Here is a 26107-nt window from a genome sequence, read left to right as displayed (position 1 = left end):
GCAGTGTCATACATACATACATACATACATACATACATACATACATACATATGCACACACACACACACACACACACACACACACACACACACACACACACCATGCAAGGTTACTCTGGAGTCAATAGGATAGGATATATGTAACTGTCTTTCTGGTATGTCTGTTAAAAGAAGAGCAGCCAGGCGGTGGTGGCGCATGCCTTTAATCCCAGCACTTGAGAGGCAGAGGCAGGTGGATCTCTGAGAGCTCAAGGTCAGCCTGGTCAACACAGAGAAACCCTGTCTTGAAAAACCAAAACAAACCAAAGAAGAAGAAGAAGAAGGAGAAGGAGAAGGAGAAGGAGAAGGAGAAGGAGAAGGAGAAGAAGAAGAAGAAGAAGAAGAAGAAGAAGAAGAAGAAGAAGAAGAAGAAGAAGCTGTCTCAGTAGAGATTTACCTTTTCAAAGAAACTTAACAGGGCAAAGTGATGGCTCAGCAGCAGAAATCACTGGTTCTTCTTGCAGAGGACCTGCCTTCAACTCTCAGCACCCACATGGCAGCTTACAACCACCTCTGATTTCAGTTCCAAGGCATATATGCTGTCCTTTGCTCATTTTTGCTGATACCAGGCATGCACATAGTACACAGACATACATGCAGACAGGACACATAAACAAATAAACAAACATGTAAAACAGAGACCTAAGTGTCATACATAAGGAATGTATATTCTTTCATTTTAGACAATGCTGATGTAGATAAGAGGTATTGTTAAGACACACTTAAGAGCTATGGTCTGATTTTGGCATATAGTATGTAAGGTTCCTTTCTATAGGGTAGCAAGTATTTAATTTGCCCTTCTTTGAGTTTTCCCCTTGTGCATTGCAAAATGAGCAATTAAAAAAATAGATAGATGGGGCTGGAGAGATGGCTCATCAGCTAATAGCTCGTCAGAAGATGCAGCTTCAGTTCCAGCACCCACATAATGGGTCCCTACAGCCCACGATTCTGGGTCTTGCGGCTCCACCCATCTCCTGGCCTTCATGGGCACCAAGCATGTCTGTGCTACACTTGCAGGCATCCAGTCAAAGCTGATCTATGCAAAACATTTTTTAGGTGGCTAGAAATCAAATAAAGTCCATTCATATTTTTAAATGACTCTAAGTATTTCTGTTACTTTAGTTTCTCACCAGCAGTCTCATATGTTCAAATTCTTGGGAAAAATCTGAAATGTAAATTACAAAGGAAATGATGATGATGATGATGGAATAAGCAACTGTTTGACTCAGAAGGGACTCGCAGTAACATAAGAGCTAAACACCCAAGACGCCTGAGTTCACTCAGACATGGTGTCCCTCACATCTTCACCTCAATCCTTTAGTTTTCTTCTATGCCTCTCCGCAGACACTTAAAGTATGACGTGGTTTTAATCACCTGAACCTTGGAATATTTGGTCTCAAGCACTCTTGTTTTACCAGAGGCACACTTTCCTCAACTTAGAAAGCCAGTTACTATCCCTCCCACACATATGCATATACATAACTCTTTAATTGGAAGACGATCAATAGCTCACCATGTTCAAACAAGTGCCAGGACTCAACCACTGTGGTGCTGTTTGAGTAGTCTCTGCTCTCCAAGAACAGGGCTTTAGGAGGCTGGGACGGAGCCAATTTAGTGTATGAAGTTGCCATGGTTGGGACTGCAGACTGTCTTATGTTTTCTTCACTGAGTTGCTATATGAACTCAGGAGTTGTTAATGAAGAATACTATACGTCTAATCACTACAGTTGCGAATGGAAGCAGGCCTATTATAAAGTGTCCTCCACCACAGGATGGAGAGAAGGGAAATGTCTTTCTCCTGATGGACACTTAAATCTTTGTGTCTAACCCAGAGCCCACTTTAGTGTTTGGGTTTATTGAAATGAAAGCCAATAGAAATCTCTGTTATTTAATCCAGTTTTAGTGTTTTTTATCCTGTTATTTCCAGATGTGGGTAAGCACTATGTATTGTGTAACAAAACAGAAAATTAGGGTATGATATCAGTAACTTTTCTATAATCAGGAAAATGGTTGGTGTCTCTATACAGTGTGTGTGTATCCAGCCCGCAGTCTGCAGCCCACATGTATGTAGGGCCATGTCAATCAGACATGTGTACAATTGTATGCATGGCTGTTGGAGGATATGCTTGTCACATCAAGGCATTTCTCTCTCACTTTATAAAGATTACACTTAGATCTACTTTACTTTTTTCAATTCTGATGAAAAAAGTGTTTCTAGGGTTGGTTGGTTTTAAATAGCCATATAAGGACCATTATGTAAAATACATAAACATTGGTATTTTGTCAGTTTTGTTATGAGGTTACACTTTCTAGTAAAGCAAAGGACTCTCGGGTTCAATTTAGTAAAGTATTTATCTATACATGTTTTTAAATCTCCCCAAAAAATATAAAGCGTTGTATTTCTGTCAGATACTTTTCCTAAAACATGATCCTTCTTTTTATCTTTTACTTATAAATGATTTGGATTTAGCCTGTTATAGACAATGAGAAATTCATTTTATTTAATATATGGGACAGTTAAGTGCCCTGGGATATATTCAGGGGAAAATATACCATATAAATATAATGTATAGTATATTGAAGTTCAAAGTGGAAGGCCTAGCATAGTGAAAAGAGAAATCACATTCATAATATGAAGGACAAAATATTATTTTAAAAGACCCATTATTTCCATCAGATTGTTCTAGTGATACAATGCATTCCTTAAAATTCTAGAAAAAGTTTAAAGGGCCTTGGCTGGCTGACTTTAAATATCCCACCTAGAACTTAGGCATGAGATTGGCAAAGATGGCTTGTGAGGAGAAAGCATAGAGGAACACCTGTTAATTCAGATATCAGAATCCACCAGACAGCAAGGAAGAGAATGCATTTGTGTTTGGGGAACTGATACATCAGGCAATTCAGCAGGTAAGATTGTACTCAACATTATGTTAAGATGATGAGAAGTTGAAATCAATTGAAGGATTTCAAATTTCCGAAGTATAAAAAGACATTAAAATTTTTTCCTCTCTTTTACGGAATAAACAGATTGTTCAAAGAGGGTGTAAAATGTCAGCCACAAAGGAAATGCTCCATAAATGTGGGCATTGCACCGTTCAAACATTCTACATAACAATGGCCATGAGTCAGGGTAAAAGGAAAACAAGCTTCTCTCGAGAAAAATGTTATATTCCATAAATTGTAAAAGTGCTCGTCTCCTTGATTTCTAGCATACTGTTATTTATGTATCATGAAGGAAAAATTTGCTCAAATTTAGTTCTAACTTACGTATAATTGTAAACACTGTAGTATAAAATTTAAGACACTGTGTGTCTTAAAATTTGTAGGAAAAATATTAGAATCACAAGACAGTGTTGAATAGGATAAAATACATTAAATGCATGTTTCCTCACTTTGAAAATCTGCTATTTTTTCTAAAAGCGTCATTCTGTAATACAATCATGCTCATATTTATTAGAAATGACTGAAATAAATCTCAAGATCATAAGATTCTTATCAATGTTGTAAATAAAATTACAGTCTGACTGTAACATTTCGAGCCTTTGAAAACAATTTCACACTTCAGGATTTAACTAGATTGGGAAAGCTTGGCTATAGTTACTAAAAGTAGCTAATGTGTGGGCTATGGCTGTTAATTTCATCATCAAGCATATATCTATAAGGATACGGCACTCACCAAGAATATGAAATAGAGTATAATCAGTCATCAATAAGGGATAAATTATTAATATTGCTAGCTTGTAACTGTATGGTGGCAACCATACAGAATGCATGCATGCACTACAAGGCAGCCCATGCCCAGTCCTGTCTCAGATACACTGTTATGTTCAGCAGTGGCAGCAGAATAGTCTGTCTTCATAAGCCTCAGACAGGCCAAGGCTGGATGATCGCAGCTTCCTGGCCTAACACAGTTCTAGCCCCTGGTAGCCAGGTGTGGGCTTTCATTACCAACATAAGGCCTTGATCTTCTCTCCATCTGTGAAGTGGGAAGTGTCTGCATCAGGCCTCTCTGGAACTGAAAGAGGAATAATATAGGCAGCCTTCTGGGGGTGTCTTTTGATTTTGTTATCCTTGAAAACTGGAGCTATGCCCTCACCTGTGATTTCCTTAGCTTTGGGGAAAGTAGGTCAGTGCGTGATTGGCTGTTAAGTGTGGTGCGTTCATAGAGAAATGACCACCAGAGGCTCTTGCCTGGCCACTTCTTTATGTGCCTCTTGCACTTACACAATTGCATAATTGCCTTTGACCCATATGGATGGTCTCTATTCTTCTTTTTCTTCCTGCTTGTATGCAGGTTGCCTACATTTTTACTCTTGTATTTAAAGTGTTGGTTCTTTTATGCAGGGTACACGTTTTAAAAATTAGTCTAGTCCTGGTTTTCTGCAGTTGTCTATGTCTGTTGTGTAAGAGAAGTTTCCTTGACAAGGGAGAGGTCTGCACTAATCTTTGTTCAAGGACAAATGTTTAGATTTTTGTTAGGAATTATAATGGTTTAGTAAAGTGGGATTCTAGGTTTTCTTCCAAGATCCTAACTTCACTGGTACTTAGTAGCTGGCTAGCTTTCCAGTTCTAGGCATGGTTTTCCTCTTGTTAAGTGGGGTCTAAAGTTGCACCACAGCAGGACAAAATGCAGCATCATGGAGCCCAGCCTCAATGGATACATCTCCAAAACACTCCTGCACCTAGGACTCAGATAGCGCTGTGGGTGAGCGGACAGAAGGACTGTAGGACTGTAGGGGCCACGTGAGCAGGGCGTTTTCTGTGAGTGTCTCCTCGTAATGCCCATAGTTACACCCGTGACTTCTCACCAACTGGCTGCTGGAACCTGAGCTGAACAACACCAATAGGCACTCCAAAATGGATGGGGTGGGGGGAGGCCCAGGGGCCCTCAGCCTTACACAGGATACCATAGGCAACTAAAGAATTTGAAAAAGGGAGGAAAAAGTCTTTTCCAAGGAAGAGCACACCAATAGATTATTCAATACCACTAGTGGTAAGCCCTGAAAACATGCATACAAATATCCCTATACAGATCAACCGGGTTATATTTAGGAATATGTAGACATATACATATATATCTGTAACAATAACTAGCATGGCTTTGAAAAAGAGAGCAAGGACATATGGGAGGGATTATATGGAGAGCATGGAAGGAAGATACAATTGTAATATGAAAAATAAAAAATCGTCTAGTCTAACAATTTTAGTTTCAGCTCAGAATAGCCTTTGCTTTTATAATAAATACTTAGTGGAGCTATTATCTTATTTTATTTACTGTTGCCCTGTCTTCCTTACCGTTTTATTATTTAAAGCAAATCCAATATATTTATGCCATTTTCCTGTAGGCTTGTTATATATTGGTTTGACATCCTGTGGCTATTTACTGTTACGTTTGCTGTTTTTGTTTGTCTCTCAATATTATTGCTGGATCTTTTGAATAGCTGTATGCCATGCATGTCCTCATAACATGGAGTCACATTTATTTTAGTTCTCTGTATTTTAAATGTTAAAAATCTTTAACGTTAATGTCTTCATCCTTTGTCTTATGTACTGTGTCTTTGTCTGTTTTCTAAAACTGTAACATAAAAGAGAGAGCCTGGAAAGTGTTTCTGGGGACCGGAAGCTCTGACATCTGATAGAGCCTTTTTCCCTGGGTCATAACTTGATAGAGGGCAAGTGAGCATGTAGGACAACCAGGAAAACCCAGCCAAAGCCACACTTTCCTCAGGACCCAGTCACACAGTAACCATGTCACTGCCACACTAACATTAGCAACCATTCAGGAACAGTGAGCCCAGAGACATAACACCCTTTTGAAGGTCCTATCGTCATTATTGTGAGGCCAGCCTTTGTCTCAACTCCTATGGAGTTCCATAGGACTCTTAGAAGGGCTCCTGTTCTCAGTGCCACACAGAGATGCCTGTTCCCTCCTGCATTTTCCTGTCTCATCTGAAGGAATTTAAAGTGCTACTTATAACCTTCGGGGTTATCCTTACCTAATTTTATGTACTATCTAACATGTATTATGCTAGCATATTATAGCTGCCTATAATAAACATTTGTGTACGTACTTGAACAGATTTTATCATAGATCAGTCCAAGCTCTTATTCTTAAAAACAACTTATTGTACTAGTATTTTCACATGGATTATCATAAAGACGTCATCTGTATATAGAATATGCCCAAAAGATGTATTTTAAATTTGGTGGCCCTCTGATGATTGGTCTTGTGTTTTTTTTATCATTCTATGCAAATATTTTTTCATCGTCTTTTCGTTCTGAGTTCTGAGTGGTCCAATTGGACCATTTCTTTGGCTTTTATTTTATTTTGAGGCTGTATTTGATGGATTTATTTTCTTTCTTTATGCTTGCTGAGACGATTAAGTCAGGTTTCCAGGATCCATTTTTCTGTTAATATTCACAGCTTCGCACCTACATTCACCTGGAATCTGAGCTCTCTAACCAGAGTCTTTTCTAGCATTCTTGGGTTTGTGGTTGTTGATTCTAAGCTGACTTGCTCATTTTCAGTGATGGCGAAGTTTTCAAGCTATTTTCTTTCTTTCTTTCTTTTTTACTAAACATTTTTACATATACATTTATATGATTAATGTATATATCAACCTATTTTCATAGATGGTTTAAAAAATAACAGCAACTCTAATTTTTCTCACTTGTTCCTGGATCTCAGCTCCTATTCCATAGAGTCTGCACCCCAACCATTTTGAAGCTAAGCCTGATAACAAATCCCATCACTTGTTAAATGGGTTGTGACAACTTCTGGCATCTCCAAAATTGAAAATTTAAGAACTTTTCTAGGAGTGGAATATTCCCTTTTGCTCAAGCTTTGCTAAACATTTTTTTTTTCATAAAAGGAGTTTCAGACAAAGACGATGTCAAAATACAAACAACACTTTAACATTTACCTAGTATTCCACGTCTTTTTTTTTTTTTTATCATGGGAGGCACTATATCTTTTTATTTTCTTCTTTTTTATGTTGGAAGTAATTTTTTCTTAGTATTTATAGAACCTGCTCTGTCAGTCATGTTGTAAATTACTTTACTATTTAAGAGCATATGAAACGTATTGTAAAATTGACATTCGTGATGACATTGAAATCACACTCATAACTTGTATGATTGTACTTTTATATCCCTAGATGGCCTTCTTGTTTTTGTAGTAAATAACCTAGCAATAAGTCAATTAGTTAGGATTACTACTTTTATAATATGTTAAAGTCTGAGGTAATCGGCCGTGCACATGGATTTTCAATTTCCAGGCACTATATACTCTCTGAGGCTTTTCTATGGAGTATATGAAAATTTATTTTCATTCTTCAAAGACATGCTTCTATTTGATACCTGGAGCAAACCAGGTATCTCTGCTCCAGGGTGTTCTACTTATCCAGTGTTTTTTTAAACACAGTTCACATTCAGAACATTATAATTCAATTGTGATGTAGACATAGGCTACCAGCATGCACATTTACAGATCCTACATCATCTAGGCTCATAAGCATCTCTTTGCTCTTCCCATGCTCCATTGTTTGGCAAGTGACACCCACTCTTTCCTGTAGTTTTCTAATTTTTTCCCATTTGGTGATGCCAGCATTGGGTTCCCGTCTCATAAAGCCTGCCAATTATCCCATTTTAACATTAAAAAAGTCCTATTACAATTTCCATCATACATGTACGTGTCTTGGTGTCCACATTTTAAAATGGGTGTTTGTATGGCTCACACTTCGAAAACTATGATCAACATATTTGTGCTCTCATGCTCATTATATATAATTTTACTGCATTAAAACTCAAGAAATGTTATACCTGGTGGGTAATAATGTATAGGACACAGCTGTGGGAGTAAATAAGTTATCTAAATCCCTGCTGAACCTCATGCCAAGAAAGTCAGTACTCTGAATTCAGGTAGTCTAGCTGGACATAAAAGCAACAGTCTGGAGGAAGAGCATTTAGTTCTGTTTGCATTTATCTCTCTGGTGAGATATGAGCTCTGCTTTCATCCAGTCTGTTTTGTGAATGCGTTCTGCAACATTTCCGGAGTCTCCCATGGTCTTCATCGGGTATATCTTGTCTTAGCACAGTTTGTTTTCAGAGGAAAGATTCTTCTGGATCCTGGTTCATAACTTGCTTTGTTTATATGGGAAACTAGAAGGCTGTTTTTGTTTGCTTTACATTTCCAGAATTCTTTACATTAACTGCGCTTTGAAATGGGCCTGTATTACATCTATCGTTAATAACAGCTGCGTTAAATCCCTTCCCCTCCCAACTCCTAGACCTCATTATAATAAGAAACATATGGGCTCTTGAAAAGAACAGAAAAGCTTGCCCTTTGAAATGAAATAACACAATTCGTGTAAGTGGTAACATGCATTCTCTGCAACGTTCAAGGCAAAGACATCTCCTTGACCTGCCAATTAAGTGCAATGAGTTTCAGATTTACAAGGTACTGGCTGAAGTTTCTGACTCCACATGAGTAGAATAGGAGCAGAAGATCATTTTCAGCTGTTAAACCATGGCCTGGCCTATGAGAAGTTGCAATTACCAGGCAGATTTATAAAGATGGTTGCTGTGTTTACAGGGTTTTTACATTTCTCACTATAAACCATTATGAACACGTGAATTTGGAAAAATGAGAAACAGGGAGGATAATTCACCCATCATCTTAGCACACTGACCAGTTCTTATCAGTGAATTACCACATGTTTAGTCATTTTCTTTTTCCTGAATATGTGATAGTATGGTTTTATAAAATAACTGTAACCATTCCTCTGTGTAACTACATAATCATCACCTTAGTATTTCATTATTTCATATGCATTTATTCTTTACAGTGTACATGTCTTCAGAGTACATAAGATAATATTAATCAGCATATTTTTTCATAACCACACCAGTCAGTGAGTTCCTATAATCTTGTGATTGTAGACTTCTATATTCCAGGATTCTCAAAGAAATCACTTTCTGCTTTCCTGTGTTACATGCCAGTGCAGGAGGAATATGACAGTGCTATGTTTGCCTTGTTCCTTGATTCTAAGCCAGGGTTTCCCCCACTGTGTTTATCAACTCTTCATTCATAGATGAAGCACATGTGCTTTGTTTCTCTGAGCACTGTCTTTTTAATCCTGGTTCACCTCTCATTTTTTATGAGTATCAGCAATCTTTGTTGCTTTCCTAAGTTCATTCGCACATCAAATTTCTTATTTATCCAACACTCCTGAATTATCTGACTTAAAATATCAGAACCATTTCATTGCCTGGTAACAGACACCAACTTTTTTGTTGTTATTGTGGTTTTGTAATTGTCGTTGTTGTTTTTAAGTAAAATATAGCCCCTCCCCCCACCTCCCCCCCTACCCACTCACCTCAAATACAGGATTTCAATATGTATCGTTCCTGGTCTGGAACTGGCTAGGTAAATCAGGCTGCCCTGGAATCAGAGACCCACCTGCCTCTTCTTCACAAGTGATGAGATGACCAGCCCTCTGTTTTTAAAGATCTACTTTTTAGTTTTGCTTATGTAGGTGTGGGGCCTGGAGGGGGGACGGGGCGATATTGCATATGTGTGCAAGGGCCTGTAGAGTCCAGGAAAGGAACTCATTTCCTGGAGCAGAAGTTACTGCTCCCATCTCAGGTCCTCCGCAAGAGCAGCGAACAGTGTTCACTACTGACCTATCTCCACAGCCTCTCCTTTCTTTGTTGATGAATCCATTTTTCCAATACTTTACCCTGTTCTTCACACTTTCAGGCTCCTCTGCCTTACTTCTTCGCTCACTCAAGAGAGTCTTACACATCTGTTTTGTTGGGTTTTTTTTTGGTTTTTTTTTTTACATTTAATTTACAGGAAGCACATCGTCAGAACATCAGCGTAAATGAATCCATGCGCTACTCTGTGTGTTTCAGCCACTAGGATGCCTGTCCCTCAGCTGGACTTACTAGTGCTGCTCCTCCAACATGCTCTCCAACATCAATTGAGCTGCTTTTTTTTTTTACGCATTTATAATAGGTAGCCACACCCCTCTTTACTGCTTCACTAACTCACTTGCATATTCACTTAGCGACCTTTTTTCAGCCTTATGTTCTCTTTCCAAGACACTGTCCGCCTCTCACTCACCCAGGACAGCTACATCAGACAGTAGTGCATCCTTACCCTTCGCCATGCAAGAAATTCAGAGAGCAGTGGCTGTAAGTCAGTAAGTTGCATCTATATAAAACAAATACTACAGCAGTTACGGTGTAAATGGGAACTTAGAGCTGTTTTTATTAAAGTTAGGAGGGAAAATAAGAAGCTCACTGTGAACACAAATCTCGGTACGGTATTTGGAGTCTTGGGTACTTTGTTAAGGTAAGCAACAAACAAATAGGAAAGGATGGCCATAGGGGAAAGGCCCCATTAAGTGCCTTCTGTGCATGCCTGAGGACCTGTTTTTCAGATCCTTATGGGCAAAGCTGGAGGAGGCAGTGAGCAGCTCTAAAGGCCTCCATAGGGAGATGGAAACAGGGAGGTTCCTGTAGCTCACTAGCCCTACAGCCTAGGGAGCCAATGAGCCCCTGGTTTGGTGAGAGGTCTACGTCATAATTTAAGGTGGAAAGCAATTGATAAAGCCATCTGACATCATTCTCTGGCCCTCATACTCAGGTGTATATGCCCACTCATGCACACATGTGTACCACCCATACACAGAAAATGGAGTATAGACAAATACTCCTGTTTTATGTGAAGAAAATATGATTTTCTTAGACTACAGGATACAAAATATAGAAGGGATTAAAGTGGCTAGATTTCCAATGTTCTGGTCCATGTGAAGTGTTGATGGTTTCCATCAGCAATCGCTGAGTGAATATGCAAGTGATTTAAGATGGTGGGGTGGCTTTATTTACAGTTAAATGTGCTACAGTGTATTGTAAGGAACAATGAATAACACTATGCTAACTAAAATGACCTTAATTTAACACTTTGGGAAGACATTAGTTAAAGATTAGTATTTTATTTTCAAATGTTAAAGAAAAAAAATTTTGAGACAAGGGTTTTCTATGTGGCCCTGGTGTGCTGGCACCAGCTCTGTAGACCAGGCTGATGAACTCAAAGTCATCTGCCTCTCTCTTCTGAATGCTGGGATTAAAGGCATGAGCCACCACTGTCAGGCCGAAAAATTTAGTGCCCCATTAAGACAGTATAAATTTGCTTTATGATTCTAAACTGAAAAAACAAAATACTGAGGGCTTGTTCAGATACTTATCATAAAGAATATCTCTCAGCCATGTGCACTATCCACAGACTATCAGCATACTAAGCAATATATTTCAAGGGAAATATTTTAGTTATTCAAATATCATAGTGCTTACATTGCTTAAAATATTATTTCATTGAGTGCATTTCAAGATTGTATTAACTCAAAAATAAGTTCAAGACTTTTATAAGTAGTTTGTTTTTGATATTTCTGAGTTATCAGTAATTTAAAAGTATGTAACATTGTGTTCTATTTTTATTTTATATAGTGCAATTATTTGTTTATCTCAAAGGAATAAGAAATGTGATGTATGCCTCATTGTACAATATGCATCTTGAGAATCATTAAATTATAAGATAATTAAGTCAAAGATACGAGATGTGTAAATATATTAATAGATTTGTGCAGATGTGTCACCACCTAAAATTATATTCATAAAGACTTGGTTTTCCAGTTTACAGTTGTCCTTAAGTGGGAAAAACTCACTGTCATTCCTACATTATTTTAGTGTAGATTCTTCTCGGTTTAAATTTGATATGTGATTAATAATGTTGATGTCCTCCAGGCATCGCGTACTTGAATGGCATGTGTAGTGAGAAGAGGAAGTGTATCATTGCTGAAGACAATGGCCTGAACCTTGCATTTACAATTGCTCACGAGATGGGTCACAAGTAAGTAAAAGTCATCCCCGTGCTGTACATTTACCATGCACGTTATGGACCCAATAATGTGAGTTATTGGGAATCCATGTGTGCCTTTTACTGTCTTTGGAATCCAAGTTCTTGAAATCACAGAAGAACATGGAGTAAGAAGCAGAGGGGACTAATGCAAAACACATTTTGTAGCCTGTAACTATTCCTGACACTTTGAGTAAAACCCCATTACACAGTTGCAGTCCTCTTCCCAGACAGGGCATCAAGAAGGTGTGTGACGGATTTCACTATTCGTTCCTAAGTAAGTATCACAGTAGGTGTGAGACTACAAAACCACTTGTGCTTTCAACAAGCATTCAGGAAAATCACACCAGGCAAGTGAAAATACTTCAGAACAATACAGTCTCGGCTGCTATCAGCACAGACAGGATGAACTAATCTGTACAGGTTAAGTGACGTACCTTAACAATTAAGTGAGACATCTCAGTAACATGAGGTTGGTACTGACTTGATCCTAGGCACTGTGTGCCACGGCTAAGCACCGTCCACAGACTGGTTCATTGACTGCGTTACACAGAGGATGCATTCAGCCATCGTTCTGCTGTTTTCTGTTTTATTGAAAATAGATCTTTTTTTTTCCATACAATATACTTCGGGTTATGGTTTCCCCATCCCATAACTTCCATCAGATCCCTCCCCATCTTCCCTCCAATCCAAATCTGTATCTTTTCTTCTTCTCTCGTTAAAGAGCATATGGGTATCTAAACAATAATAATGGAATGTGACAAAACAGAAGATAGGGAACTAAAGAAAAGGTATAAAAATCACATACAGACTTGGGGAGATACTGGAAACCATAATATATACACAAAAGACCTATAGAGGAAGGGGACAAAAGCCCCGACAAAGCATCATGTGACAAGGACCCCCCCCCCCCAATGCCTTTGGGTTGATTTTGTATTAGCCATCTACTGCTAGACACTGGGCCACAGGTCTAATTCTACCCATGTTGTTAATTACATTGATAATCTGTGATGGTGGCATATAAAAGCATTTAGGTAGTTTTTTTCCCAGTACTCGGAGGAGTAATCTTGTGACTGAGCGCTGTTAGCACTCCTGTATTATAGCAAAAATAGTCAGAAATAAAAAGATTTTATTTTCCTCTCAAAGTTATAAAAATGGCATTTATTGGAGTAGGAATCTGATCATAGGCCACTGAATGTAAGTCTGGCTGTTCTGGGTTTCTGCATTAGGTTAGCTGCTGTCCTTGGACCTAAGGTTTCATGCAGTAAATTGGACACAGTACTTTTGTGATTGGCTTACTTTAAGATTAAAATTACGGGGTTGGGGATTTAGCTTAGTGGTAGAGCGCTTGCCTAGCAAGTGCAAGGCCCTGGGTTCGGTCCTTAGCTCTGGAAAAAAAAAAAGACAAAATAATAAGATTAAAATTACATAAAAACTCCTCATGCGTTGTCAGGAGGTTTATTGTAGTAGATAGGGTATAGATTGGGAACAGACTTAATTTGGAATATAAGCATTACAGTTTGTTGGCCACTTTAGCAATAGAAATATTAGACTTAGTCATCTTAACAAGAAAGACAATCTTCGTGGAAACCTCATTGATCAAGATTTATCTTCATCTTAGTGTCCCATGTTTATTATTATTATTTATTAGTCCATCAATAAGTTAGTAAGTTTTAAAATGTGATATAAAACCTAGAAGAATTCAGAGGATCCTAGAAACCTACAAGAAGAGCATCATAACGGGTGGATCTGGACCCAGGGGAGTGTGCTCTAACTACTGCACCAACCAAGGACAATATATGCAGTAAGCATTGAACCCCTATCCAGATTTAGCCAATGGATAGGACATTCTTCACTGTTGTGAGGAAAGTGAGGACTGACTCTAACATGAACTCTGGTGCCCCATATTTGACCACTTCCCCTTGGTGGGGTGGCACTCAGAGAAAGGATAAGCAGGTTACCAGAATGAGACTTGTTAGGCTGTGACCATATGGTGGGGGAGGAGGACCCCTCCTGTCACAGACCTAGGGGAGGGGAATAGGGTGAAAGAGGGAGGGAGGAAGGAACGGGAGGAGACAAGTGAGGGGACAACAATTGAGATATAAGCAGAGCTCTATCAGCCATAGAGCAGAATGACATGAGCTGCTGGATGGGCGCAACTGGAGATTTTTCAGGTGAAGTGAAAAGAAGCCCACTCAGAAAAGACAAACATCACATTTTCTCTCACTTGTAATCCAAAGTCGTGTGTGTGTGTGTGTGTGTGTGTGTGTGTGTGTGTGTGTGTGTGTGTGTATCTTCATATTTTATAACACGAAACTGCTATTTTAATGCATGGAATCATAAGAGTCACTGGGGGAGGAGATGGGCCAGGAGGATAAAATAGGGATGGATATGATCAAATCGCGTGATATACTGGAAGGCAGCTTCTTCATGAAACCAATTATTATGCAGAATGAACATGGGCCAAAGTCTTTAAGTAAAGAGAGAAATTGGGAATTAGGAAACCACGACCTCTTAAGATTTGCATAGCAAGGCCTTTCCTTGTGATAGTAACTAAAGGTGGTGACAGATAAAGTTTTTAGCTTCTAGAAACCTATTGATCCTGAAAATATTCAAATTTTTTTTATAATTAGTATTCCTTATTCCATTGAAATTAGTGATGAGTGAAGGAAAATTTACTGATAATGTGTTGTACTGCCTAGAATTCTCTACAACAGATGTGTCATATCTTCCTCTACCACTCGTACGTTGGCCAATTTCATACATTTCTTAACTGAGTGAGTGAAAAGGACAGCATTTTAGAGACATGGAATTCTTTGCTTACAGTTTATCAGTTAGAAGGCACCATTATATTTTTAATTTTTTTCTCACTGTAGAATAGGTACTCCTATAATTCTGTATCTGCTGCTACTGCAGTAGATATTCACTTGGTAAGAAATTCAATATTTCAAAAACTGTTAAATGACAATTTTTTAAATGACAGTTTAAAACACATTCTAGGCAGCAACACTATACATACTCATTAATATTCACTAAACATAGAAGTTATTTCTAATTATGTCTATTATACTGTATGTTTTAAGGATACAGATGTTAATGATCACTAGAAACATGGACCTAGAGATCCTGTATTTATTAAACAGTCTTTTGTGGATAATGAAAGGTTAAAATTCAAGATGAAACAGAAATGGAGATTTGCATAGGAAAGCATTTTACCAGAGAGTAATGACACATGTTAGGCCAGAATTAACTGTTCCAGGCAAAATTAAATTGAAGTCAGTTGACAGATGGTTTGAATAATGCTATAAAGCATAGGTTTTAGCTAGTGTATCATTAGTTCTCAGAACTTTAAATGAATAAGAATCATCCAAAAAATGTGCTAAAGTGAGGTTTCTTAACCCCTACTGATCAGTGCTCTCCTTCAGTTGATGGTAGTAAGGCTAGGGAATATGCAGTCTAACAAACATCATCTCAATCTATATGCATTGTCATTTTGTGGCTAGGCATCCATTCATCACGTGTTCAGGGTTTCTTCTTGTGGAGAGAAATGAAAGAATTTTACATTGGAGGCCGGAGACTTGATGGTCTACACGTGGGTAGGATTAGCCCATGTCATCATTGAAGGCTGGAGAGGCAGTTAAGGGAGACAGGAAAAAGTTTAAGACAACATTCTCAGGAACTGCGCTAAGTAAACAAGAATGTGCTAACACCTGTAGATAGTAAACTGACAGTAGAATTTGGTCTTAATCATATTTTTGATGCCATATCCTACAATCCAGTGCATTGTTTGAGCTTACCAAGTGTGTGCCACACTGGTAGGCAGGCTCATCACAGTGTGGGGAAGAGTTAAAGGAAACATCTCGCGCCTTCACATTTCTTTCTTTTTTAAAACATCTGGTTTATTTTTCTGTTTGTTTTTTGTGTTTTTACTTTTAAGATGGAGGTGCCTTCATATGTCCCAGGAGAGCATTTTCATGCACATCTAATTTGTTGCCTTGTCTACACAGATTTTAGAAATGCTAATAGAAATACTTGTTTCATAAGTATTTTTACAAATTAAAATGAGTTAAATGATTAAAAACATAAAGATGAAAGAGTTAAAATTATCTTGTAATTCCTACTATCTACCTTCCATGAGGACACAACAGGACAATTACATTAAATTAGATATATTTATACATTGTATGGAATCAAATGACATTTTTATGGAAACCAATTTACTTTCAGTTAAACATGGTCATCACTTCTTTCCTCTTCTTTTTAAAATTAATAATTAATTCACTTTACATCCCAATTACGACCCCTTCCTTCCTCTCCTCCCAGTCCCACCCTCCCTCCCTCTTCCCCAGTCCTCCTCCTCCTTTCCTCAGAAAAGGGGAGCCCTCACCCAACTCCTCACCCCAGCATATCAAGTCACATCAGGACTGAGCATGTCCTTACTCTTGTGGCCCGGCCAGGCAGTCATGACAGTGAGAAGTGATAAAAAATCAGGCAAGAGAGTCCATGTCAGAAACAGCCCTCATTTTCCTTGCTAGGGGACCCACATGCAGCCTGAGCTGCCTATCAGTTACATCTGTGTAGGCGACACAATTTTTGACAAAAGAGCCAAAACCATACATTGGAAAAAAGAAAGCATCTTCAACGAATGTTACAATTCTAACTGGATGTCTACAAAAAGAAAAATGCAAATAGGTCCATATTTATCACCTGGCACAAAACTCAAGTCCAAGTGGATGAAAGAACTCAGCATAAAACCAGCTACACTAAATACATTAGAAGAGAAATTGGGGAAGAGCTGTGAACTCATTGGCACAGGAGATAACTTCTTGAACAGAACACCAACAAATCAGGCTCTAAGATCAACAATAAATAAGACCTCTTGAAACTGAAAGCCTTCTGTAACACAATGGACACTGTTAACAGAACCAAAAAAGCAGCCTACAGATCCGGAAAACATCTTCACCAACCCTACATCCAGCAAAGGGCTAATATCTAAAATATATAAAGAACTCAAGAAAATTAAACACCAACAAACAAAATAACCCAATTGTTTCTTCTCTTATTAAGTTTTACATTTAATATAAAGCTTCTAGAGAAAAATATTATGTCATGAAAAATGTTAACACTCATTAGAAGATCCCCTTTTAAATTTAATATTTGGGAATTTCATACAGGAAAATTATATTTGGTTATATCACACTTCCCCCCTCCAATCTTTTCCAAGGCCCCTTCTCACAGTCTTGATCTATTCTTAATTATTATTGTTATGCTGAGTACATTTAGTGTTATATGTATATGTTGTTAAGCTGACCACTTGGAGTTGGATGATCTGGGGGGTTCATCCTTGAAGGAAACTGATTCATTCTCTCTGTCTCTGTCTCTGTCTCTGTCTCTGTCTGTCTCCTCTCTGTCTCTGTCTCTGTCCGTCTGCTTCTCTCTCTCTCTCTCTCTCTCTCTCTCTCTCTCTCTCTCTCTCTCTCTCTCTCTCTCTCTCTCTCTCTTGATATCTTGTTTAGGCAACTGTATTGTTGAGGCTTCATGGCTGCATCTTCCTTGTCAAGCCTAGAGGACACGATCACAGAGCAGGTCTCCTGGCCCTTGGCTCTTATTGCCTTCCCCCCTCTCTTTGATGCTCTCCCCTGAGCTGTATGTGTGGAGATTTCATTCTTGACACCCCAGTTGAACCTAAACACCACCAACTCACTGCTGTGTGTTCTGACATTGTGTTTGTCTGTAGTAGCCTCAGCCCCTGCAAAAGAAGCTTTTATGACAGGGATGAGAGCTACATTTGTCTATGTACCTAATTGTTGAGAATGCAGTTAGGAATTGTATTGGTTTAGGAAAAAAAATGGTAGTAGCAGGTTCACCTCTAAGGTCTGTGACCTCTCCCACTGTGGGTAGTTGGATAGGTTTCTAGTACCAGGCATGAATTCTCTCCTATTTAGTGTTCCTTATGTTTAAATGCACAATTGTTTGTTACCCCTAAGACATAGGCACCACTACTGCACTCTTGGGGATGTCCTACCATGCTCATCATCATTATTGTCAGGCCTCACTGCTGAGTATAACTACTGGTTGCTTTTCTCTCTTGGTCACTTGCAATTACACCCTCTGGTCCTGAAAGTTAATCATTGTGGAGGAGTCTTCCAGGCCAGTGTCTGCTCTGTTCCTTCAAGTTTATGGCGCCTTCTTAAAGGGTTTACCTTTAAGATATTGGAGGCAACAAAGTATAACTGCAGAGCAGAAGACTATATTAATTTGGAGTCTACAGAACTGCCCTGACCAACAACTATAAGGAGGTTTGAACGCTTAGCCACGGATATTCTGTTAATCTGTGGCTTTGTGGGGACACATAATTATACTATATGGCATAACTCCACTTAATATATATTTTATATAACTATTATGTATAAAATAGTATTTTAAGGGAGATTAAAAATAATATATTTCTCTGTTGTTTTTAAAAATGTATTTATTGCTATTTATCACCTCCTCAGTTGAGAAAAACCCTTTCCTTTAAAAATATTACTGTTTACAAATCAAATCCTTTCCAAATTACTCCCAAAATGGGAGTAAGTGAATGTGTTCTTCAACTCTTCCAACATCAAAAGGGACCATCTTTAAGATCCAAACCAGTCTCCAGCTTTCCGCAGGATATCACAAAAACTTCCTGGCAGAGACTTTTAAACAAGTTGAGAAGTTTTATAAGATAAAAATATTTTTTCAGTTGACTTGACAACCATGTACAATGTTAGTGGAGAGTTTATTTGCCCAAGGCTTTTTGTCAAAATGCACTTAGACTGAGATTATTAAAATGTAGTACAGTTGCACAGCATGAGGAGAGGAGTTATTAATGTCTTGTTTGAAACGGTTTTCCATGCAATGTACATTACGTGATTACAGAGCAGTATATAGAGAGATGTGTTTCAGCTAAAACAGTGGAGGCATTTTTAAAAACTGGGACACGAATTATCTGCTAAAATGGAGTTTGTCCCAGAAGGAGAAGCCTTTGAGTTGGGTACATTTCAGGCCTGTCTGCTTGAGAACTAGACTAAACGGACATGCACCTATGTCACAGGTCCCTCCTTGACCCCAGAGCTTTCCTCATCTGTAAAATAGGAGCCACTCCAATGGGAACACTATGGAACCATTATGAGGACTAAATGATATCATTGTAAATGACTAATGTGCTGACCGGCACAGATAAAATTCACAATTGTTTTATTTAAAAGACGTAGAATCAAGACTTAGCAATGTTTCCAGATGTGTTTCAAAATAGCCATATCCTAGTTTATTGATAACCTTTTCTGATGGGAGTCAAACATCGTTAGGGGATATTAATTATTAATGTGCAATAATTCCATCATCAGCTCTCTCCGTGGGCAAGCTAAGTTCTAACATGATAATTGGGTTCCCAGAAGGAAAGTGGTCATCAGAGTAAAAGGCTGCCCTGCTCCTCCACTGGAAAATCATATCACTTCTTTGGAAATGGACAAGCTGTTAAGTCTTGGACGTTAAATCTCCCAAATGGATACATCACTTAAGAAAGTTTTATCATTGCATTTATGAAATGCCAACATTTGTGCATGACTCTAAAGACCGCCCCACTAGGGTGGAAGAATTGATCATAGTCAGTCAGAGGCTGTTAAATAAGGGGTGCCCAAGTGAAGCATGCTACAGCCAGTATCCAACAGAGACATAAAAAGGTGATCCTGACAGGGACTGCACCAGAAGTGAGCAGTTGAAGATGCAGTACGTCATCTTGACTATTCTGTGAGGTTGTGTCAAGCTTATAGGTGTTTGGGTTTTAAAAAGTAATTTAATTAATTTTATTTCATGTCCATTGATGTGAGGGTGACAGATCCCCTGAAACTGGAGTTGCAGGAGTTGTGGGTTCTGGGGATTGAACCCAGATCATCTGCTCTTAACCACGGAGCTATCTCTCCATCCTCCCCCTTTTTGAACTTAATTTTTTTCATAAATATATTTTAATCATGTTTTTCCCTCCAATAACTCCTCTCAGATTCTCCCAACCTCCCTACACACCCAATTTGTTTAATTTCAGTAACTAAGCAAAGTAATTTTTGCTCTGATAATTTTCTTGATGAGCCTTTAGTCTACACTTACAACAAATGATTATCAAACTTCGAAAACATTTTCTCTTCCTACATTTTGTGCCAGACCTAGTTCCAAAACAGTCATGAAAAATTGAAATATTACTCACTAGTGAATGATTTCTGGTTATGAAAGGGAGTAGTTACATTTCATAGTGCATTTTTTTAGTTGTATCTAATCAAAATTATCATAGCTAAAATTATTGTACCTAAAAATAATGTATTTTGTATTATTGCAGATGGAATTTATTACTGCCATGTCAGCTCCATCTTTCAAAAACTATTGCCATGATACCTATTACTCAAATATTTAATTTATATTTCAATATTTTATATCAATTTAAATTTTTTATTTTAGAACAAGTCTAATTGTGATCACCCACAACAACTTTGATTAAAATTCTAACAGTATTTTAAACTACAATATAAATGATCTTGTAAATTTTCATTAAAAAATTATTTTTTATCTAGAACAAAGACAGATGAAATAGAATATTGACCTATCATGCCACTGTTGGAAAGTTTGCATGTATTAAACAAGCCCTTCTCTTTCTGCCTCTTAAATATCAGCCCTTATTCATTTGTCATTACATTGAAATCCTAAGCTTGAGAATTAATTAGACGTGAAAAGAATTTTGTTTGTAAAGAGAAGAGATCCTGTTTCAGCTATGTAGGTTGTGATTTCTAGGTGGTGGGCACGTAGGGATCCTAAAAGACCTTGGAGCTCAAAAATTTTGAAAAAAAAAAAAAAAGACCTACTACCAAAAATATACAACTTAGAATAGATTGAATATTAGTCTCCACAAAGTCCTATTGTAAGATAAGGCCGTATACAACTCAACAAGGCAGAGGCTAGTATGCGTCTTTAGAAATAATCTGCAGAAGCCTTGACTATTAAGTAGAATTTTGTTTGAAGATGAAGGTAAGGGATGGAATGCCCTTTGCCCACTGTGTGATGGCTGATCGCAGCCTTATAAACCACATGTCATCTCATTCTTTTCTTTCCAACAAAGGTGATAACAGTGGAGAGAAATATTTAGGAACTACCGTGCTCAAAAGCTTTCCCCAAACACAGTGATTGTTTCGTAGTAGAAGGAACTAGTGTTTGTGTGATGATAGTTTGGAATACAGTAGCTAGCTGAACCGTAACATAGCACCAGAGGAAAAGAGTACAAGTCTAAATAGAAGGTTTAAAGAGAAAAACTTTAGTTAGGTTCTATTGGAGATGGTTCTTAAGTATTTATTTAGAGTCCAGCCAAGTTTTAAGGATAGGATCTCTACTGAAATCAACAGATTTATGACTCAGGAGAAAAGATAACGATGGCCAAGAAGTGTTCCAGGAGGGATAGTTTTGTAATTTGATGTGTGGGGAGAAGATAGAATGGTGAACCAGATGAAGAAAATGGTGCAAGAATTTGGTAGTTTTGTTTGGCAAAGTCAAAAAAATCCAATGAGGTTGAATGAAAATTTGCTAGTTTTATTCATATAAATACAGTGCAAAACTATGTTTTACAGATCAGTTTATTTTTCTGTTTTTCTTTTTAGTTTTTGAAACAGGGTTCCCCTGTGTAGTCTTGCCTGTCCCAGACTCACTTTGTAAGCCTCGAATTCACATAGATCTGCCTGCCTCTGCCTTCCAAGTGCCGGGATTAAAAGCATGCACCACCACCGCCTGGCTCAGATCAGTTTCTTATACACACCTAAGCATGCATCTTGAAGATGTCTTTGGGAAAATGTTCTTACTAAAATTACATTTTTTTTATTTTAACGAAAACAATGATAATATTTGATGACAGCATTTCAAAAATGTAACTTGGGATCTCGCATTATTTTTGAACCAACTTCTTCAAAACAAAAATGTCCCATTAGATGTTTTGACTGGAATAGACATGAAAGGTCTAAGAATACCATTCGTTTAATAGATCCTTTTCCTTTCGGTTGTATTCTCTGTCAGCATGGGCATCAATCATGACAATGACCACCCATCATGTGCTGACGGTCTTCATATCATGTCTGGTGAGTGGATCAAAGGACAAAACCTTGGGGACGTTTCCTGGTCCGGGTGCAGCAAAGAAGATTTGGAGAGATTCCTCAGGTACCAGGGTCATTAGTTACTTTTTATTGATGAATATTTACGTGTTCCTTCCCGCTCATTCTGCCGAGCAGTCTGACAAAGCAGAAAGGCCACCCCAGCGGTAGCAGCAGGGCATTTGATTCTGGTCATGGCTCTTATGTTGGCTCACAGTATGAACTAGAACCCATGGTTAACTCCTCTATTCTTTAGTTCTCCTCTTTCTCAGGTTAAAGGATGGGCAAGAAGACCTGAAAGGTAGACAATTGCTATAACCATGGAGATCTGTTGCCTAATGTAGTTGCCTCTCCAGGATTCCCTAGTATAAACAGCCCATTCTTTGTCTCACAGCACACCGGTTAGCACATGGAACGCCTTAAGCCAGCGGTTCTCAACTTTTCTAATGCTTCGATACCTTAATACAATTCCTCATGTTGTGGTGACCCCGCTATTGTCACGGATTGTAATGGAGCTATTTGATGTGCAAAATATCTGATATGTGACCCACCCCACCTCAAAGGGTCGTGACCCACAGGTTGAGAACCACTGCCTTAAGCGACTGTCTGTTTTTCATTCTGGTACTTCTAGGCTGTAAGTGTTTTTTCACTCTGCGCACTTCTAGCCTCTGTAGCCCATAGGGCTTCTTTTTACACCTCTGTCAGGAGTAAGAGTTAACTTCTGTCTTGCCAGAAAGGGAAATGAAAAAAAAAAAAGACTGCTATTGTTCTTGTCTTTGTCGTAAAACACTTTGTCTATGCTTTTGGTGAAGGATCAGGTAAACTAGTAGGTAGTATGTGAAGTAGTAAGAGAGATGTTTAAGCTCTCTATAAATCTAAAAAAGAAATCCATTAATACCTCACTGGTCAAATCGCCTGAAAGATAAACTTTATTCATTTTCATATTCTTTATATAAGTGATCTTACTTTATGTATTAGATGTTAAGGTACTGTAAAATGTAATGTTTATTTGGGGTTTCCCATATGTGCATGGCTGTGTCATGTGCAACCTATGCCCCAAAAGGAGAATAACTCTCCCTCCCTCAAAAGCCGTCAGTTGTCAGTTGTCCTTTGATAGTGGGTTCCCTGGGACTCCTCCCTGCATCCACGCTGGAGTTATGCCTGCCTTGATCTTGTATGACTCTTCCCTAGGTAACCCCTGCAGGTACAAGTTCATAGCTCTCCACTCATTACTTACTCTTACCATTTTTCTATGAAGCTGCCCAAAGCTTAGATCACGTGAGGTTGTTAAGTTGCTACAGACTCAATTACAGCTGAGCATTCCGAATTACTTAAATTTCCTATTTGGTCTCTGCTTTAACTACTTCTCTGAGGGAATTAGGGGCATTTGGAAAGAAGTAGTGGTGGATGGGTAGGAACAACATATATTGTATGAAGGCACAAAACTGTCACAGAATAAAAGCTTTATTTATGATATATAATGCTTATTATATAACTATTTTCCAACACTTATCTGTACTTGATCTTTGTCATGACAGCTCAGGATGTCATTCAGAGCATTGATACCCTCAAAATTCCAGAAATTACATCAGTGGCACCTCTTAGCTTGCTCTGGAAGAACGTGCAAGATTTGTGTGGCTGTCTTCACACATCAGAACTATGATCAAATTAAATATCATATCATCCATGGAAGCTGTATCATAGTGTCATATACATCCATTAATGTTCATTAGGAAATGATTTCTTTAGATCCCCACGTACGGCTGATGTCATATGAAGCTTTGGGGAAGCTTCTTCCAGAGCCTGAGCTTGCATATCTTACAAGCACACAGAAGCATGCTAATATCACAGCAGGTTTAGAACAGCTGAACTCTTTCCTGTGGACAGTGTTTATACTCAAAATATTCCGTTAACTTGAACAGTGTTGTTATTGTTAGGATTATCTTAGCTGGTTATAAATAAAGCATTCTCATATACAGAACCCTTCTGACGTATTCAATGGCAGAGCTACTCAGTAGACATTCACTGTTATTATGAAGCTGTTTCTTCTTACTAAATAATCATCCTGGCTGTTTTCACTAAGTTCAAATTAAATAAAAATTTTGTATCTGCACGTGGACAGGTCAAAGGCCAGTAGCTGCTTGATGCATACAGATCCGCAGAGTCTCAGTTCTGTGCTGGTTCCCTCTAAACTGCCGGGGATGGCGTACACTGCAGATGAGCAGTGCCAGATTCTCTTTGGGCCATTGGCTTCTTTCTGTCAAGAGATGCAGGTAAGGGTCACTCACATTGATTATCTAGAATGACTCATTGGTGAAGGAGTTGGCTTTATTTTAGTATCTGTTTATCTAAGTCACACCAATCCTCAAAAGATATTTCTGAGAAAAAGTAGTGTGTTTGGCCAGTCGCACGCAATTTTTCAATCTCCCTGAGGGCCTCATGACCCTCGCCTGCATCTGACCCACCTTATTTCAATCAGGGACCCTAGACTTGTACCACTTACCCTGTGACTGGTAGTGATAATTTATTTTTGGGGGGTTGCTTTTCTATCCTCCTACTTAAGCTCCCAAATATTAGAAAGAGAATTATTAGATTTATCAGTAAGCTTTGGGCTCAGTAACTGCGCAGGTCTCCTTTTGTACTAATCCTCAAAGTTAGTCTGGCCACTTACCAGCCACACACCCCAAGTTACTTGACATCTTGGTCTTGTCTGGGCTGTTTCTGTTTCACGGGGCCACATCCTTTCTCTACATCTCTTCTTTCTTCTCTCTCTTCTCTCCTCCTTTCTCTCTTCTCTCTCCTTGTGGTCTCAACCTGAGACCCCCAGACCAAGGACAGAAGCCCTGCCTACCTATCTCCTCTGCCCAGAATTGGCTTCCAATTCTTTATTAACCAACCAGAGATAATTGGGAGCAGTGTTTACACAACATTGATCTGTGTACATGACCATGTCCTTGTCCAGACTGCAACCAGATCGCAGGGCGCAGAATTCAGCATTTGAATACAGAGAGCACCAGACCAACCTTCACACATTTCTCCCTTTTTGTCTAAATAAAAAGGCTCCATCTCTTACAATAATAACTACATACAGTAAGAACAATTCTGAAACAATTAGGAAAACTAACACATAAGAATTACATTCACAATGTTCAGTCAATTTGTATTTGGCAATTTAGGAGGAAGTACTCTACTATTTATCTTGGTGAGTTCTGAGTTCTGTACTTTAATCATTTTTTTTTTATCATAGCATTCTCTTATCAACCTTAAAAAGTCTATTCTATTTCTAGCATTCAATGTGACACCTCTTTTTTGTTGAATGTCTGCTCTAACCCAGGTCTTGGCTTGGGGACACATGCTTTTAATTAAGGAACCAAGTAATACAGGACTCATCATCACTAAAGCATCTGTTGCAGCTCCAGTCTGCTCTGCTAGCTGAAGTTCACCACAAATAGCATCTGAGTGAACCTGGAGTAGTACAGTAAAGCAAAGAGCTGGCCAGTCCCCAGTGGTTTCCTGAGCTAGCTGTAGGGTTGAAAATGCAAGCACTTCATATTTTCTAATCTACGTAGATTTAGTGTGGTTCCTTTTCCCTTGGAATGTAGAAACATGTAACATTCAGCCACATAGGTGCATTTTCTTTTATGCTGTAGTCACTATTTGGGCAAATCTGTGCATTGCAAACCACAAGACTGTATTGTAAATTCTCCTTAAACATCTGTGTGCAGTTTAGACAGTGATTAAACTGTGCTCTCTTGTGTCCCGATTTTCACTCTTCTCTTTCTTCTGCAGCATGTATGAGGAGAAAGTCTACCCTTTGCTTTCATTACCCATGTTTACTTCTTTAATTTGGATTTTTTGCTCATGGTAAATGTTCCATCATCTGAAAATGCCTACTCAGATTGAAATTTATTTTCACTATATGTGATGTGTGGCTGCTGTCACCTGCTTTCTCGCCTTTCCCAAGGTGTTTCCTTTTCTTCAGTGCTTGTACTTCTTACATATTCATG

At 38.5% G+C, this 26107-nt stretch overlaps 1 protein-coding gene across 1 annotated transcript in view; it reads left to right on the top strand.

Annotated features, from left to right (window-relative positions):
• ADAMTS19 (ADAM metallopeptidase with thrombospondin type 1 motif 19) overlaps positions 1-26107 on the top strand; it is a 197219-nt gene that overhangs the window by 70729 nt on the left and 100383 nt on the right. The window contains exons 8-10 of the mRNA XM_084780852.1: positions 11847-11952; positions 22027-22167; positions 24223-24373. Coding sequence (XP_084636978.1) covers positions 11847-11952; positions 22027-22167; positions 24223-24373 — 398 coding nt within the window. The remainder of the gene's footprint in view (positions 1-11846; positions 11953-22026; positions 22168-24222; positions 24374-26107) is intronic.

This window comes from Acomys minous, assembly GCF_964271855.1.
Source record: "Acomys minous genome assembly, chromosome: 4".
Lineage (NCBI taxonomy): Eukaryota > Metazoa > Chordata > Mammalia > Rodentia > Muridae > Acomys > Acomys minous.
This window is presented reverse-complemented; position numbering and strand designations above follow the sequence as displayed.